The sequence below is a fragment of the Oncorhynchus kisutch genome, linkage group LG3 (assembly GCF_002021735.2).
Source record: "Oncorhynchus kisutch isolate 150728-3 linkage group LG3, Okis_V2, whole genome shotgun sequence".
Lineage (NCBI taxonomy): Eukaryota > Metazoa > Chordata > Actinopteri > Salmoniformes > Salmonidae > Oncorhynchus > Oncorhynchus kisutch.
Window position 1 is genome coordinate 66,352,630 of NC_034176.2, and position 17,104 is coordinate 66,369,733.

At 46.1% G+C, this 17,104-nt stretch overlaps 1 protein-coding gene across 4 annotated transcripts in view; it reads right to left on the reverse strand.

The window, feature by feature from the left end:
- The window catches only part of LOC109874605 (E3 ubiquitin-protein ligase Arkadia), a 50,591-nt gene that overhangs the window by 25,781 nt on the left and 7,706 nt on the right, over positions 1-17,104 (reverse strand). For all 4 annotated transcript variants that reach the window (XM_031811282.1, XM_031811292.1, XM_031811268.1 and 1 more), the window contains exon 2: positions 8,715-9,694. In XM_031811282.1, the coding sequence (XP_031667142.1) occupies positions 8,715-9,609 (895 nt within the window). In that variant the 5' untranslated portion in view covers positions 9,610-9,694. The remainder of the gene's footprint in view (positions 1-8,714; positions 9,695-17,104) is intronic.

Below are 17,104 nucleotides of genomic sequence, written 5' to 3' on the forward strand. Positions count from 1 at the left end.
CAGGGTCTGTAGTGACGCCTCTAGCACTGAGATGCAGTGCCTTAGACCGCTGTGCCACTCGGGAGCCAAAAGCTTAGTAACTTTCAACGTGGCACCATCATAGGACAACACCTTTCCAACAAGTCAGTTCGTAAAATTTCTGCCCTGCTAGTGCTGTTATTGTGAGGTGGAAACGTCTATGAGAAGCAATGGCTCAGCCATGAAGTGGTAGGCCACACAAGCTCACAGAACGGAATAACAGAGTGCTTGAAGCGCGTAAAAATAGTCTGTCCTCGTTTGCAACACTCACTACTGAGTTCCAAACTGCTTCTGGAAGCAATGTCAGCACAAGAACTGTTCGTCGGGAGCTTCATGAAATGGGTTTCCATGGTCAAGCACCGCACACAAACCTAAGATCACCATGCGCAATGCCAAGCGTCAGCTGGAGTGGTGTAAAGCTCGCTTCCATTGACATTTGGAGCAGTGGAAACGCGTTCTCTGGAGTAATTAATCACGCTTCACCATCTAGCAGTCCGACAGACGAATCTGGGTACCGCGAATTCCAGGAGCACGCTACCTGCCAGAATGTATAGTGCCAACTGTAAAGTTTGGTGGATGAGGAATAATGGTCTGGGGCTGTTTCACGGTGTGGGCTAGTCCCCTTAGTTCCAGTGAAGGGAAATATTAACGCTACAGCATACAATGACATTCTAGACGATTCTGTGCTTCCAACTTTGTGGCAACAGTTTGGGGAAGGCCCTTTCCTGTTTCAGCATGACAATGCCCCTGTGCACAAAGCGAGGTCCATACAGAAATGGTTTTGTCAAGATCGGTGTAGAGGAACTTGACTGGTCTGCACAGAGCCCCGACCTCAACCCCGTCGAACACCTTTGGGATGAATTGGAACGCCGACTGCAAGCCAGGCCTAATCGCCCAACCTCACAAATGCTGGTGGCTGACTGGAAGCAAGTCCACGGAGCAATGTTTCAACATCTAGTGGAAAGCCTTCCCAGAAGAGTGGAGGCTGTTAAGCAAAGGGGGGGGGACCAACTCCAGATTAATGTCCATGATTTCGAAATGAGATGTTCGACGAGCAGGTGTCCACATACAGTGCCTTGCGAAAGTATTCGCCCCCCTTGAACTTTGCGACCTTTTGCCACATTTCAGGCTTCAAACATAAAGATATAAAACTGTATTTTTTTGTGAAGAATCAACAACAAGTGGGACACAATCATGAAGTGAAACGACATTTATTGGATATTTCAAACTTTTTGAACAAATCTTAAACTGAAAAATTGGGCGTGCAAAATTATTCAGCCCCTTTACTTTCAGTGCAGCAAACTCTCTCCAGAAGTTCAGTGAGGATCTCTGAATGATCCAATGTTGACCTAAATGACTAATGATGATAAATACAATCCACCTGTGTGTAATCAAGTCTCCGTATAAATGCACCTGCACTGTGATAGTCTCAGAGGTCCGGTAAAAGCGCAGAGAGCATCATGAAGAACAAGGAACACACCAGGCAGGTCCGAGATACTGTTGTGAAGAACTTTAAAGCCGGATTTGGATACAAAAAGATTTCCCAAGCTTTAAACATCCCAAGGAGCACTGTGCAAGCGATAATATTGAAATGGAAGGAGTATCAGACCACTGCAAATCTACCAAGACCTGGCCGTCCCTCTAAACTTTCAGCTCATACAAGGAGAAGACTGATCAGAGATGCAGCCAAGAGGCCCATGATCACTCTGGATGAACTGCAGAGATCTACAGCTGAGGTGGGAGACTCTGTCCATAGGACAACAATCAGTCGTATATTGCACAAATCTGGCCTTTATGGAAGAGTGGCAAGAAGAAAGATATTTCTTAAAGGTATCCATAAAAAGTGTTGTTTAAAGTTTGCCACAAGCCACCTGGGAGACACACCAAACATGTGGAAGAAGGTGCTCTGGTCAGATGAAACCAAAATAGAACTTTTTGGCAACAATGCAAAACGTTATGTTTGGCGTAAAAGCAACACAGCGCATCACCCTGAACACACCATCCCCACTGTCAAACATTGTGGTGGCAGCATCATGGTTTGGGCCTGCTTTTCTTCATCAGGGACAGGGAAGATGGTTAAAATTGATGGGAGATGGATGGAGCCAAATACAGGACCATTCTGGAAGAAAACCTGATGGAGTCTGCAAAAGACTGGGACGGAGATTTGTCTTCCAACAAGACAATGATCCAAAACATAAAGCAAAATCTACAATGGAATGGTTCAAAAATAAACATATCCAGGTGTTAGAATGGCCAAGTCAAAGTCCAGACCTGAATCCAATCGAGAATCTGTGGAAAGAACTGAAAACTGCTGTTCACAAATGCTCTCCATCCAACCTCACTGAGCTCAAGCTGTTTTGCAAGGAGGAATGGGAAAGTATTTCAGTCTCTCGATGTGCAAAACTGATAGAGACATACCCCAAGCGACTTACAGCTGTAATCGCAGCAAAAGGTGGCGCTACAAAGTATTAACTTAAGGGGGCTGAATAATTTTGCACGCCCAATTTTTCAGTTTTTGATTTGTTAAAAAAGTTTGAAATATCCAATAAATGTCGTTCCACTTCATGATTGTGTCCCACTTGTTGTTGATTCTTCACAAAAAAATACAGCTTATATCTTTATGTTTGAAGCCTGAAATGTGGCAAAAGGTCGCAAAGTTCAAGGGGGCCGAATACTTTCGCAAGGCACTGTAACTTTGGTAATGTAGCATATGTACATGAAGGCAGGGTAAAGTGACTAGGCATCCGAATAGATAAGAGTATACTGAGGAGAGACACATCTGGCAATTTGACCTGTAAGTCCTGATGTAAACATTGTTGAACTGATAATGATCATATAAAGTAGCTGGAAAAGTCGCCGGAAATCCACTTTACGTAAATAAAATTGCATCCGTTTTAGTATGCAGTTAATTCCAGAGAGGTTATACTGTACATGTTTGTTGCTGTATGTTGCAGGCTCTGTTGTGAAGATGGCTGGTTGACAACACATGACCTCATGTGTGTTACGCAGCAACATAAAACAACCTCCACCAGCATCTTCTGGTGGTTCTTCCTCACCATGCGAGAAACACCCTCAAAGCTAAATAGGAGTATCAGTATCAGTATAAATGAATATCGATTGTGGTGTGGTGTGCAGGCTAACAGTCTGTGTACTGGGCCTGTGTGAAATGTAGGTCAGCAAATGCTGCTCTGCTCTCCACTGTCTGCAGGATTTGCAGTGCAATCTCTGCATCTGCACTCTGATTGGTCCCCTGTCTAGTATCTCTCATTCCAGCCATGCCTGACCTGGCCTCACTGTCAGGAAGAGGCCCAGGGTGTGTTCAATACACTTAACATTTCATAACATCGCAACCAGGAAGACAAGAGACTTATTTTTGTCACACCACCCCAAACAGCTAGTTCTAAATGTGGTCCTTATACTGACTGTCTGTTTGATCTACAGACATATTTTTACAGATTTAAAATTACAGATCAAAAACTAAATTCATTCTAGTCCACTGTGTATTATTACTATACTGAAATGATTGTAAGATTAGGTTCAACTGTGCCATGTGTTGCCTCATAGATGCTGTGTGGTTTGTGTGTGTCTGTGCAATGAGCAGTGGCTTGTTGCTCTAGTGAACATCAGCACTCCCCTGAGTGAGTTCTATTGCAGTGGTCCACTGGGTGCTGCTGCTTAGCACCCTCTCCTAGCCTAGCTACCTCTCTCCCTCATGAAACATACTGCTCTACACAAACACTTCCTGGTTCAGGGAATGTAAATAAGAAGACTATATGACCTCACATCTAACAATGGCCGATGTGACTATTGACATTGACAAATAAGAGAAATGTCCTGGCAGCTAGCTTTGAATAGATATTTATTTCAGTGTGTAGTGTCTGCATTCTCCATTTTGCAGTTGAGAAAGGGCCGATTGTGACCTCAGGGGTGTATGCAGCTTGTCATAACACACAGTATGGACAGTTGCTGATAGAAATGTAATGTATAGAACGGTCATGAGTTTGTACCCTACTGCAAGGAATATGTCTATAATGTGACATGAATACAGGAATTACAGTACTAAAACACTCCTGTCATGTCCATGTATTTAAAGTCTGACGAATAGGCAGCTTGGTGATTGGGCCTTTTTATGTCCATTACATTCATCCCCTCCTCTGGCCAATAGAGATCTCTCTACTGACTGCCTCCTCTCCTCTCCTCTAAACAATGGCATATTTTCTCCTCTGAGAGTCCTTGTTGTTAGCAAGATACAGTGGGGCTTAGTGCTTGAGTCAGTCCTCTCCACCCACCTACTTCCCATAGCAAAGACACAGCGAGGCAGCCTCGCCCCATGACCCCCTCGATCCTTCCCCAGGGCCACTGAGCGGAAACACTATTACAGCTTAGCTACACGAAGACATTCAACTGAGAGAGGTGAAAGAGGGTAGGGCAGGAACGGAAAATTAAGAGTTCCTTGAAAAATGGCGTTCTTTGGCTTGTGTTGTAGCGGTGCAGCTCAGGAAACAGCAGGTGGTTGTCAGAGGCGTGCTGTGCTGCTCTACCCTGCTGTACTGTGGTGTGTTGTGGGAGGAGAAGCTGGGTGCATAAACCCAGACACCTGCAGCTCAGACAGAGGAAGAGGCTTGGTTTCTGGGCTGCCAGGTTTGGAGCTCCGGGTAGCGGTGCAAGGTCGGTTAGCCCCTATCAGCAGTACCTACCCACCTTGCGTGCAAAGTCTATTTTCCACTGGTATTCACAGGTCAGGGTGACTCAGCGGTGTGATAGAGAGGAGCCAGTGAGTGACCAGTGAGTGACCTCGGTAGAACTAAGAGAATGTGCTACATAATAATGACCGTGCGCAAGACTGAGATTTGTGGGAGGGAAGATGCTATTGCTACTCAACAGGAAATTCAAAATGCGCATATATAGTCTGAAACTTGAAATGTGTGTGTGCAGCACCGGGCCTTTCTATAGCACCTTTTATAGCAATCGATGCTGGCCCTCATTTGGATGTCTCAAAGTGAAACACATACATTAGAGCTCCATCAAAGCATGTATATTCATGGTAACTGCTGAAGAACCAGCCTCAGAGGTTCCTAAAGAGGCGTATGAATATGAGAGGAAAAAAACTGAAATGTCCCTTGAACATAGGCTGAAAATGCCTGAAACAAAGAGGGCTATGTAAATTCATAAAAATCCTAACAGGCTTGGCCATGGCCCAGGGGTCATATTCCAGCAAACCCTTGGGCTTAACTTCTATGTGTGTATTCCACTGCACAAGAGCTATGTTCAAAAGAATGGCAAATGCTGGACTTTTCACTACCTCTACCTGTGGCACCTACAAAGCTGCACAGAGCTCAAACACTGCGGACAGAATAAAACAGATACACCCACAGAGATGGTCGCCTCGCTTCGAGTCCTAAGGAAACTATGTAGTATTATGTTTTGAAATGACTAGCGCCACCCATAGCACTCACTTCTGTCATCATGAAGTGCTTTGAGACACTAGTCAAGGATCATATCACCTCCACTTACCTGCCCCCCCTAGACCCACTTCAGTTTGCATACTGCCCCAATAGGTCCACAGACGATGCAATCGCCATCCCACTGCCCTATCTCAACTGGACAAGAAGAATACCTATGTAAGAATGCTGTTCATTGACTACAGCTCAGCACACCATAGTACCCTCCAAGCTCATCATTAAGCTTGAGGCCCTGAGTCTCTCAACCCCACACTGTGCAATTGGGTCCTGGACTTTGATGGGCCGTCCCCAGGTGGTGAAGGTAGGAAACATCTCCACTTCGCTGATCCTCAACACTGGGGCCCCACAAGGGTGCATGCTCAGACCCCTCCTGTACTCCCTGTTCACCCATGACTGCGCGGCCAAGCACGCCTCCAACTCAATCATCAAGTTTGCAGATGACACAACAGTGGTGGGCTTGATTACCAACAACGACGAGACGGCCAACAGGGAGGTGGTGAGGGAACTCGTTATTGTGGCGCCAGGAAAATCGGCCTCTCACTCAACATCAACAAAACAAAGGAGATGATCGTGGATGTCAGTAAACAGCAGAGGGAGCACCTCCCTATCCACATCGACGGGAGAGTAGTGGAGAAGGTGGAAAGTTTGAAGTTCCTTGGCGTACACATCACGGACAAACTGAAATGGTCCACCCACACAGACAGCGTGGTGAAGGCGGCACAACAGCGCCTCTTCAACCTCAGGAGGCTGAAGAAATTTGTCTTGTCACCAAAAACTTTTACAGATGCACAATTGAGAGCATCCTGTCGGGCTGTATCACCGCCTGGTACGGCAAGCACACCGCCCTCAACCGTAAGGCTCTCCAGAAGGTGGTGCGGTCTGCACAACGCATCACCGGGGGCAAACTACCTGCCCTCTAGGACACCTACAGCACCCGACTTCACAAGAAGGCCAAAAAGATCATCAAGAACAACCACCCGAGCCACTACCTGTTCACCCTGCTTCCATCCAGAAGTCGAGGTCAGTACAGGTGCATCAGATTGTTAAACAGCCATCACTAACACAGAGAAGCTGCTGCCTACAAACAGACTCAAATCAGTAACCACTTTAATAAATGGATCACTAGTCACTTTAAAAAAATTACACTTTAATAATGTTTACATATCTTACATTACTCATCTCATATGTATATACTGTATTTTATACCATCTATTGCATCTTGCCTACGCCGCCCGGCCATCGCTCATCCATATATTTATGAATATATTCTTATTCCATCCCTTTACATGTGTGTATTAGGCAGTTGTGAAATTGTCAGATTCCTTGGTAGATATTACTGCACTGTCTGAACTAGAAGCACAAGCATTTCGCTACACTCGCATTAACATCTGCTAACCATGTGTATGTGACCAATACAATTTGAAACACCCACAGATACACCCACACCCATCCTAGTCCTGTGATATTGTGCTTTGTTCATAAAATAGCCTCGCTCTGACTGAGATAATTCATCAATCAATATTTAGGCAGCTTTTCTCATTGCTGTTGAGCACACAGAGCGGGGAAGGTCAGCCACAAACCAAACTAGGCTCAGGGATTAAAATGGTCTCTTCCACAATCAGAGGAGGAATGTATCTTTTACTAGAGCTTTATTTTGATAATTTTCTCTAAATAAAGTAACAGTTTACTTGAGTCATGTGTTTGAGAGTGTAACGAGCATTCGGTTGATGTTCACTTCCAAATCAAGTGTCCTTCCAAATAATGGGGGAGAGGGAGACCGTAAACACACAGTTCTGGCTACAGTGAGAGTGAAAGTGCTGCCAGCCTGGTGAAAGAAATCCCAATTCCGAGTGTCTTCAAAAATGCCTGGTAGGACATCTTTCAGCATGATGGAACAAAAACAGTGTAATGGTTGCTTGGCTCCCAGGCTACACATCTAATTTCCTGAGAACAACACCACAGAGGCCAAATATATTCCCCCCAATACTGTTACAGTGAGACTGGATAAAACTGTAGGAATAGGCTGTGTACATACACACTGTAAATGTATATTCTGAAGGCCATTCATGCATTCCTTTGCTCAGTCTTTTCTCTTGAGGCAAAAAATATGGAATTGATCTCAATGAGCAAAGCGGATTCACCGAAATTTGCTTGCATTAGATTCATTTGACATGAAGGAATTTGACAACACATTTCTGGGGTGTGATGCAACAGACTGACAAATGTGGACAAAATTATGAGATGTTTGGCTCTGCAACATCAGGACGTCCATGACCTCCCCACCCCACCCCACCCCCACTCCATACTAACAAGGCCTGCAAAGCAGACAGCTGGGAAACAGAGCAGTTGGACAGGAGTGAACGGTGCTACGGGTGGAGTCTAACTGTGATTCAACTCTGGCTTGGCTGGCTGGCTAACAGTGAGCGACTCCTTTGCCTGTGGTCTGTTTTGTGGGGTGGCAGGTAGACTAGTGGTTAAGAGCATTGGGCCAGTAACCGAAAGATCGCTGGTTCGAACCACCGTGCCGTCTAAGTGACAAATCTGTCAGTGCCCTTGAGCAAGGCACTTAACCCTAATTGCTCCTGTAAGTCGCTCTGAATACGAGCATCTGCTAAATCACTAAAATGTACAAATGTAATGATCAGTACAATTTACCCTGGTCAGAGCAGATTCATGTCATACGTCATTGCAAGCTCAGTGTCAGAGGAGTGAGGAAGATGTTCCTCTCTACGGGGATTGTGTGTGTGTTTTTTTCACACAAAATGCCAGCTATTGATGTTGTAGGGGCGGGGTTGCTCATTCTGGAAGTGAGTTACTCTTTTGACACGTAGATGGAGCAGACCTTTACTGACAAGTTGCTGAAATACCAGCCCCTTGTGTCACGTCTGAACAGCCTTGGCTATCATTGCAAACTTTGTAGTGCTGATATTTTGGAGCCTTTGCCATGTACATAGCCTGACAGTATGTGGGCCTCAGATTGCAGACCTGCGTAGGACAAAGCAGCTAGCGAGGTACTGCTCTGTGTCAGCTGTCATGGGCAGCGGGGCTGTATGGAGAAGAATGTGCTTCTGTATCCATAAATGTCCATATATACATGACATATTAAATGTTTGAATCCTTCGACTGTACTGTGTAATTCAAATAAAATTATTTTAAAAATGTGTGCGTGTGTGTGTGTGTGCAAGAGAAAAGATCGGAAGCACACACCAGAGTGCATAAGGAGGGTGAGTTTACCTGTGGCCACAGCTGCGCTGCTTGGCTGGCTGCTGCTGCTGCCGTCTACATACAGCTCGTCCTCTGCCTCTGTGGACGAGGGTGAGGATGACCCGCTGGTCAGCTCCTCACTGGAGCTGCTGGTGCTGTGGAGCAGCGCGTATTTCCTGCGAGCGATTACCTCCCGCTTCTTCCTCTGGAGAAGTAGGCGCTCTTTCTGCTTCTGAGTCCGCTGGATGCCGCCGGGCCCAGGCTTCACAATCCGCTTCCTATGCAGTGACCGCCGCCCGCTCAGGCACGGCCGCTTCAGCAGCACCGGCTCCACCTCTGACCGTGCCCACTTATGAGAGCGGCTTCCCCGAGTCCGACCCAGAATGGTGCGCAGACCCACCCCTGTCCCACCCCCTGTGGTGGAGACCGGCGCCTGCTGTGTTGGCTGCGGTCCCCCTGTTGCTCCCGTCCCTCCAGCCTCCACCTCTTCCTCTGAGCTCATAGTATCCGAATCCCCGAAGCGCAGGCTGGAGGAGGGAGAGGAGGCACAGTCACTGAACGAGGACTCTGGGTTGCGTTCGTCCTCACTGCGTCGCTCCAAGAGATCTGGCTGGTGGCGCTGAAGGGGAAGAGAGCCCTCACTGACACGACCCTCCTTCAGGGAGCAGTCCGAGGGCCCTGGCTGTTGGCTCTTGCGCTTTTTGCGTCCAGGCAGGCCCCTGTCTGGGTCTCTGCGGGCCCCTATGTCCCTCAGGGGCCGGTGCCTGTTCTCGGCACACAGTGGTGCAAACTCGCTGCCTGCCTTGCCGATCAACTCCATGTTGGCAGGGAAGCTCTTGGCCGTCTCCATGGGCTCTGGGTTGGCCAGCGGACCCTTCAGGTGCTCCTGTCTACCCTGGGCCTCAGAGGGCACCTCGCTCTTCATGCTGCCTGGTCCACGCAGACGCAATGCCAACTAAACTTCCGCTAGCTCCTATAGGTCCATTGGCGGGCCCGCAACCAACCTAGTTCTGTGAAACAAGAGAAGATAAACGTTAGACACGCTGAAAAATAATGATTGCACTTTGTTAATGGAGGCAATTTATAAAACAGAAAGATGGGCTAAATGTATGATAATAATTACATGCTGTGGTAATATAGAGGCGCTCGCTCTCTCGTCGTGTACGAGGAGAAAGGAAAAGAAAGTGCATCATGGTTTGTTTGTGAGAGCAAATTAATTGAGGCCTTGGGCTGAGTCAGTTGTGTAGCATTTGTTGTATTATCCACTCTTGGCAGTGCGTGACTCAGACTGGGTGGTAATCTGAGACTAATCTCAGTATGTTCGCTAGGCTTGATGCTGTAATGAAGGAAACTGATGAGCAAAGTAAGGTCATGCAGCCTGGCAATATGGAAAAGGTAGAAACAAACACTGGAGCATATATTTTACCAGCTCAATTCTCTATTGTTGAGTAATAAAACCATGGAAAGGCTGAGTGGGGAGATTAGGAGACATTTTCATAAAGGCATTACCGGAACAGAATTGACTGCAGAACTCGCTTGTCTATAGCTTCAGAAGGTACGAGGCTACAAGCAACCAATGCTAAGCATGCATCCCTTTGATATCGATCTTGTAAATAAAAACAAGCATGCTGGCATCAAAACACTAGCCTAGCGCAAACTCTTACCAAGATGAAAGATTCTAGGCCTTCATATAGGCCTAGTCTCACCGGTTTCCTCCTATCGATCCCCCCTCACCATTTATCATGCTTTCCCTCTCCATTTATCACACATCCTCCTTTCCTAAAATTGTCTAATCTAATCACACTGTTTATACTTCAAAAGAAGCCTTTCACCAAGGGTAGGACAGAGTAAAATGTCTTCTACTTCAGTGCAGTCACCTCAAGTCCTTTGAATTATGAAAGCAGCCATCTGTTTAAAAAGGCACGTTGGCTCAGTTCATTAGCCTACTTCTTAGTGTGGTATAATGTGCACACACAGCTGAGAGTGTGGTGTTTTCCTATACTTGATCCACCAGTAAACACCTCAAACTGAGATTTAGAATAAAATCCTACTTTATGAGATGTGTTTTATTTAAATGACACAAGTGAGCTGAATTGAACATTGTTAGCTATTCTTTAGAAGCCTTATAATGGTTTGCCTAATGAAGCCGTACTGATTAAACAGTAATGTGTAAAAGACATACTAATTGCCAATCTCCAGCCTGCAATATCCTGTGTATTGACACAAGGCTCAGTATGAAAACAATGAACGCTATGGTATAAAGCCTTGTTCACACTACAGGCCTTAATGCTCAAATCGGTTTTGTTTTTCAAAACCGCTTTGGAATACTGACTGTCCAAACAGCAAGTTACAAGTAATCAAATTAGATGTGTGGGAGTTTAGTCAAAATGATTTTGCTGACATGGTTACGCTAGTTGTCATTGTAACGACAGGTGTGGGCGCAGTAGTGTAGGTGGATAGGAAGCAGGAGCACCCCCACCAAATCACTCAGAAGTTATGTAGCGAGCTAAGGTGACAACAATGGCTGTCATGGACGTTTCCCAGTCGCTTCGAATGTATAAACGCATCATGTAATAAGACATTAAGCCTCGGTGATAAGATGAGCCAACTTTCAGAACAAGTCCTTTTTGGCTAGCTAGGGTAGTCAACTAGTTAGCCTTTTACCTTTCTAGCACATTCACTAATGTGCGTGTGTGTAGTAGAGGTATTTATTTATAATAATGACAATTACAACAATACTCAATGAACAACGAACACTTTTAATTTAATTTAATATATTACATAAAAATCTATTTAGTCTCAAAAAAATTATGAAACATGTTCAATTTGGTTTAAATAATGCAAAAACAGTGTTGGAGAAGAAAGTAAAAGTGTAATATGTGCCATTTAAAAATGCTAACGTTTAAGTTCCTTGCTCAGAACATGAGAACATACAGTTGAAGTCGTAAGTTTACATACACCTTAGCCAACTACATTTAAACTCAGTTCTTCACAATTCCTGACATTTAATCCTAGTAAAAATTCCCTGTTTTAGGTCAGTTAGGATCACCACTTTATTTTATGAATGTGAAATGTCAGAATAATAGTAGAGAGAAGGATTTATTTAAGCATTTATTTCTTTCATCACATTCCCAGTGGGTCAGAAGTTTACATGCTACCAAATACGAATTGAGTGTATTGCCATTAAATTGTTTAACTTGGGTCAAACGTTTCAGGTAGCCTTCCACAAGCTTCCCACAATAAGTTGGGTGAATTTTGGCCCATTCCTCCTGACAGAGCTGGTGTAACCGAGTCAGGTTTGTAGGCCTCCTTGCTCGCACACGCTTTTTCAGTTCTGCCCACAAATCTTCTATAGGATTGAGGTCAGGGCTTTGTGATGGTTACTCCAATACCTTGACTTTGTTGTCCTTAAGACATTTTTTATGTTTTGGGTCATTGTCCATTTGGAAGACCCATTTGCGACCAAGCTTTAACTTTCTGACTGATGTCTTGAGATGTTGCTTCAATATATCCACATAATTTTCCTGCCTCATGAAGCCATCTATTTTGTGAAGTGCACCAGTCCCTCCTGCAGCAAAGCACCCCCAGAACATGATGCTGCCACCCCCGTGCTTCACGGTTGGGATGGTGTTCTTCAGCTTGCAAACCTCCCCCCTTTTCCTCCAAACATAACGATGGTCATTATGGCCAAACAGTTCTATTTTCTGATTCAACAGACCATAGGACATTTATCCAAAAAATATAACTATACATGTCCCCATGTGCAGTTGCAAACCGTAGTCTGGCTTTCTTTAATGGCGGTTTTGAACCATGGCTTCTTCCTTGCTGAGCGGCCTTTCAGGTTATGTCGATATAGGACTCATTTTACTGTGGATATAGATACTTTTGTACCTGTTTCCTCCAGCATCTTCACAAGGTCCTTTGCTGTTGTTCTGAGATTGATTTGCACTTTTCGCACCAAAGTACATTCATCTCTAGGAGACAGAACGTGTCTCCTTCCTGAGCGGTATGACAGCTGCGTGGTCCCATGGTGTTTATACTTGTATTATTGTTTATACAAATGAACTTGGTACCTTCAGGTGTTTGGAAATTGCTCCCAAGGATGAACCAGACTTGAGGTCTACAAAAATAATTCTTAGGTCTTGTCTGATTTCTTTTGATTTTCCCATGATGTCAAGCAAAGAGGCACTGAGTTTGAAGGTAGGCCTTGAAATACATCCACAGGTACACCTCCAATAGACTCAAATGATGTCAATTAGCTTATCAGAGGCTTCTAAAGCCATGACATAATTTTCTGGAATTTTCCAGGCTGTTTGAAGGCACAGTCAATTTAGTGTATGTAAACTTCTGACCCACTGGAATTGTGATGCAATGAATTATAAGTGAAATAATCTGTCCAATATGGCGTAGCAGTAAGTCGTCCTGTCGTGTCGTGTCCCTGTATATTTTGTTTATATTTTGTTTATTTTTCGTTTTTTTTTACATATTTTTCGTTTTTTACATAGCTATCCCTTTAAAAACATTTTGCTAAACCTAAGCTTCACAACTAGCTATCTAGCTAAACCGCAACCCTGGACGATTACCCCTGGCTAGCGTTTCCACCCACTTAGCTTGAAGCTAGCCCGGCCTGCGCTACCACCGTAGCATACTCCTGAGCTACAATACCCGGGCCCACGACCGGTCTATCGATGTCACCGCATGAAGAGGAATAAACAGACTCACCCCATCGCGACGTCCCCCAAAGGCTAACTCTCTAGCCCTCGCTATCTCCCTGCTTGCTAATTCGGCCTGCTAACTGCTAGCTTGTCCAGCTCCGGTCCGCTAACTGCTACCTTGTCTAGCCCGGGCCTACAAACTGTTAGCTTGTTAGCACAGGCCTGCTAACCGCCTGAATCGCCGCGTCCCAAACGCCCACCGGACCCATATTTACTTTCTATCTCTTTTGACTTTTAATTTGTTTATACCTTCCGGAAACCTGCCTCACCCAATGTGATACGGAATCGCTATTATTTTTTATTTATTTTTAGAACACACTCAAGAACCTCCAGAAGCTAACCAGCTAACTAGCTACAAGCTATTTAGTCATTGTTCGTTTTTTTAACCTGGATAACACTCGCCAGTCCAGCTTCCCTTCCCCATCCACCGCTGCCCCCTGGACACTGATCTCTTGGCTACATAGCTGATGCACGCTGGACTGTCCATAAATCACGGTACTCCATTCTGCTTGTTTGTTTTATCTGTTGGCCCCGTTGCCTAGTCTACGCCATTTTACCTGCTGTTGCTGTGCTAGCTGATTAGCTGTTGTCTCACCTACTGTTTTAGCTAGCTTTCCCAATTCAACACCTGTGATTACTGTATGCCTCGCTATATGTCTCTCTCAAATGTCAATATGCCTTGTATACTGTTGTTCAGGTTAGTTATCATTGTTTTAGTTCACAATGGAGCCCCTAGTTCCACTCTTCATACCCCTGATAACTCCTTTGTCCCACCTCCCACACATGCGGTGACCTCACCCATTACTACCAGCATGTCCAGAGATACAACCTCTCTCATCATCACCCAGTGCCTGGGCTTACCTCCGCTGTACCCGCACCCCACCATACCCCTGTCTGCGCATTATGCCCTGAATATATTCTACCATGCCCAGAAACCTGCTCCTCTTATTCTCTGTCCCCAACGCTCTAGGCGACCAGTTTTGATAGCCTTTAGCCGCACCCTCATACTACTCCTTCTCTGTTCCGCGGGTGATGTGGAGGTAAACCCAGGCCCTGCATGTCCCCAGGCACCCTCATTTGTTGACTTCTGTGTTCGAAAAAGCCTTGGTTTCATGCATGTCAACATCAGAAGCCTCCTCCCTAAGTTTGTCTTACTCACTGCTTTAGCACACTCTGCTAACCCTGATGTCCTTGCTGTGTCTGAATCCTGGCTCAGGAAGGCCACCAAAAATTCAGAGATTTCCATACCCAACTATAACATCTTCCGTCAAGATAGAACCGCCAAAGGGGGAGGAGTTGCAGTTTACTGCAGAGATGGCCTGCAAAGTAATGTCATACTTTCCAGGTCCATACCCAAACAGTTCGAACTACTAATTTTGAAAATTACTCTCTCCAGAAATAAGTCTCTCACGGTTGCCGCCTGCTACCGACCCCCCTCAGCTCCCAGCTGTGCCCTGGACACCATTTGTGAATTGATCGCCCCCCATCTAGCAGAGTTTGTTCTGTTAGGTGACCTAAACTGGGATATGCTTAACACCCCGCCAGTCCTACAATCTAAGCTAGATGCCCTCAATCTCACACAAATCATCAAGGAACCCACCAGGTACAACCCTAACTCTGTAAACAAGGGCACCCTCATAGACGTCATCCTGACCAACTGGCCCTCCAAATACACCTCCGCTGTCTTCAACCAGGATCTCAGCGATCACTGCCTCATTGCCTGTATCCGCTACGGAGCCGCAGTCAAACGACCACCCCTCATCACTGTCAAGCGCTCCCTAAAACACTTCTGTGAGCAGGCCTTTCTAATCGACCTGGCCCGGGTATCCTGGAAGGACATTGACCTCATCCCGTCAGTTGAGGATGCCTGGTCATTCTTTAAAAGTAACTTCCTCACCATTTTAGATAAGCATGCTCCGTTCAAAAAATGCAGAACTAAGAACAGATACAGCCCTTGGTTCACCCCAGACCTGACTGCCCTCGACCAGCACAAAAACATCCTGTGGCGGACTGCAATAGCATCGAATAGTCCCCGTGATATGCAACTGTTCAGGGAAGTCCGGAACCAATACACGCAGTCAGTCAGGAAAGCTAAGGCCAGCTTCTTCAGGCAGAAGTTTGCATCCTGTAGCTCCAACTCCAAAAAGTTCTGGGACACTGTGAAGTCCATGGAGAACAAGAGCACCTCCTCCCAGCTGCCCACTGCACTGAGGCTAGGTAACACGGTCACCACTGATAAATCCATGATTATCGAAAACTTCAATAAGCATTTCTCAACGGCTGGCCATGCCTTCCGCCTGGCTACTTCAACCTCGGCCAACAGCTCCGCCCCCCCCGCAGCTCCTCGCCCAAGCCTCTCCAGGTTCTCCTTTACCCAAATCCAGATAGCAGATGTTCTGAAAGAGCTGCAAAACCTGGACCCGTACAAATCAGCTGGGCTTGACAATCTGGACCCTCTATTTCTGAAACTATCTGCCACCATTGTCGCAACCCCTATTACCAGCCTGTTCAACCTCTCTTTCATCTCGTCTGAGATCCCCAAGGATTGGAAAGCTGCCGCAGTCATCCCCCTCTTCAAAGGGGGAGACACCCTGGACCCAAACTGTTACAGACCTATATCCATCCTGCCCTGCCTATCTAAGGTCTTCGAAAGCCAAGTCAACAAACAGGTCACTGACCATCTCGAATCACACCGCACCTTCTCCGCTGTGCAATCTGGTTTCCGAGCCGGTCATGGGTGCACCTCAGCCACACTCAAGGTACTAAACGACATCATAACCGCCATCGATAAAAGACAGTACTGTGCAGCCGTCTTCATCGACCTCGCCAAGGCTTTCGACTCTGTCAATCACCATATTCTTATCGGCAGACTCAGTAGCCTCGGTTTTTCGGATGACTGCCTTGCCTGGTTCACCAATTACTTTGCAGACAGAGTTCAGTGTGTCAAATCGGAGGGCATGCTGTCCGGTCCTCTGGCAGTCTCTATGGGGGTGCCACAGGGTTCAATTCTCGGGCCGACTCTTTTCTCTGTGTATATCAATGATGTTGCTTTTGCTGCGGGCGATTCCCTGATCCACCTCTACGCAGACGACACCATTCTATATACTTTCGGCCCGTCTTTGGACACTGTGCTATCTAACCTCCAAACAAGCTTCAATGCCATACAACACTCCTTCCGTGGCCTCCAACTGCTCTTAAACGCTAGTAAGACCAAATGCATGCTTTTCAACCGGTCGCTGCCTGCACCTGCATGCCCGACTAGCATCACCACCCTGGATGGTTCCGACCTAGAATATGTGGACGTCTATAAGTACCTAGGTGTCTGGCTAGACTGCAAACTCTCCTTCCAGACTCATATCAAACATCTCCAATCGAAAATCAAATCAAGAGTCGGCTTTCTATTCCGCAACAAAGCCTCCTTCACTCAAGCCGCCAAGCTTACCCTAGTAAAACTGACTATCCTACCGATCCTCGACTTCGGCGATGTCATCTACAAAATGGCTTCCAACACTCTACTCAGCAAACTGGATGCAGTCTATCACAGTGCCATCCGTTTTGTCACTAAAGCACCTTATACTACCCACCACTGCGACTTGTATGCTCTAGTCGGCTGGCCCTCGCTACATATTCGTCGCCAGACCCACTGGCTCCAGGTCATCTACAAGTCTATGCTAGGTAAAGCTCCGCCTTATCTCAGCTCACTGG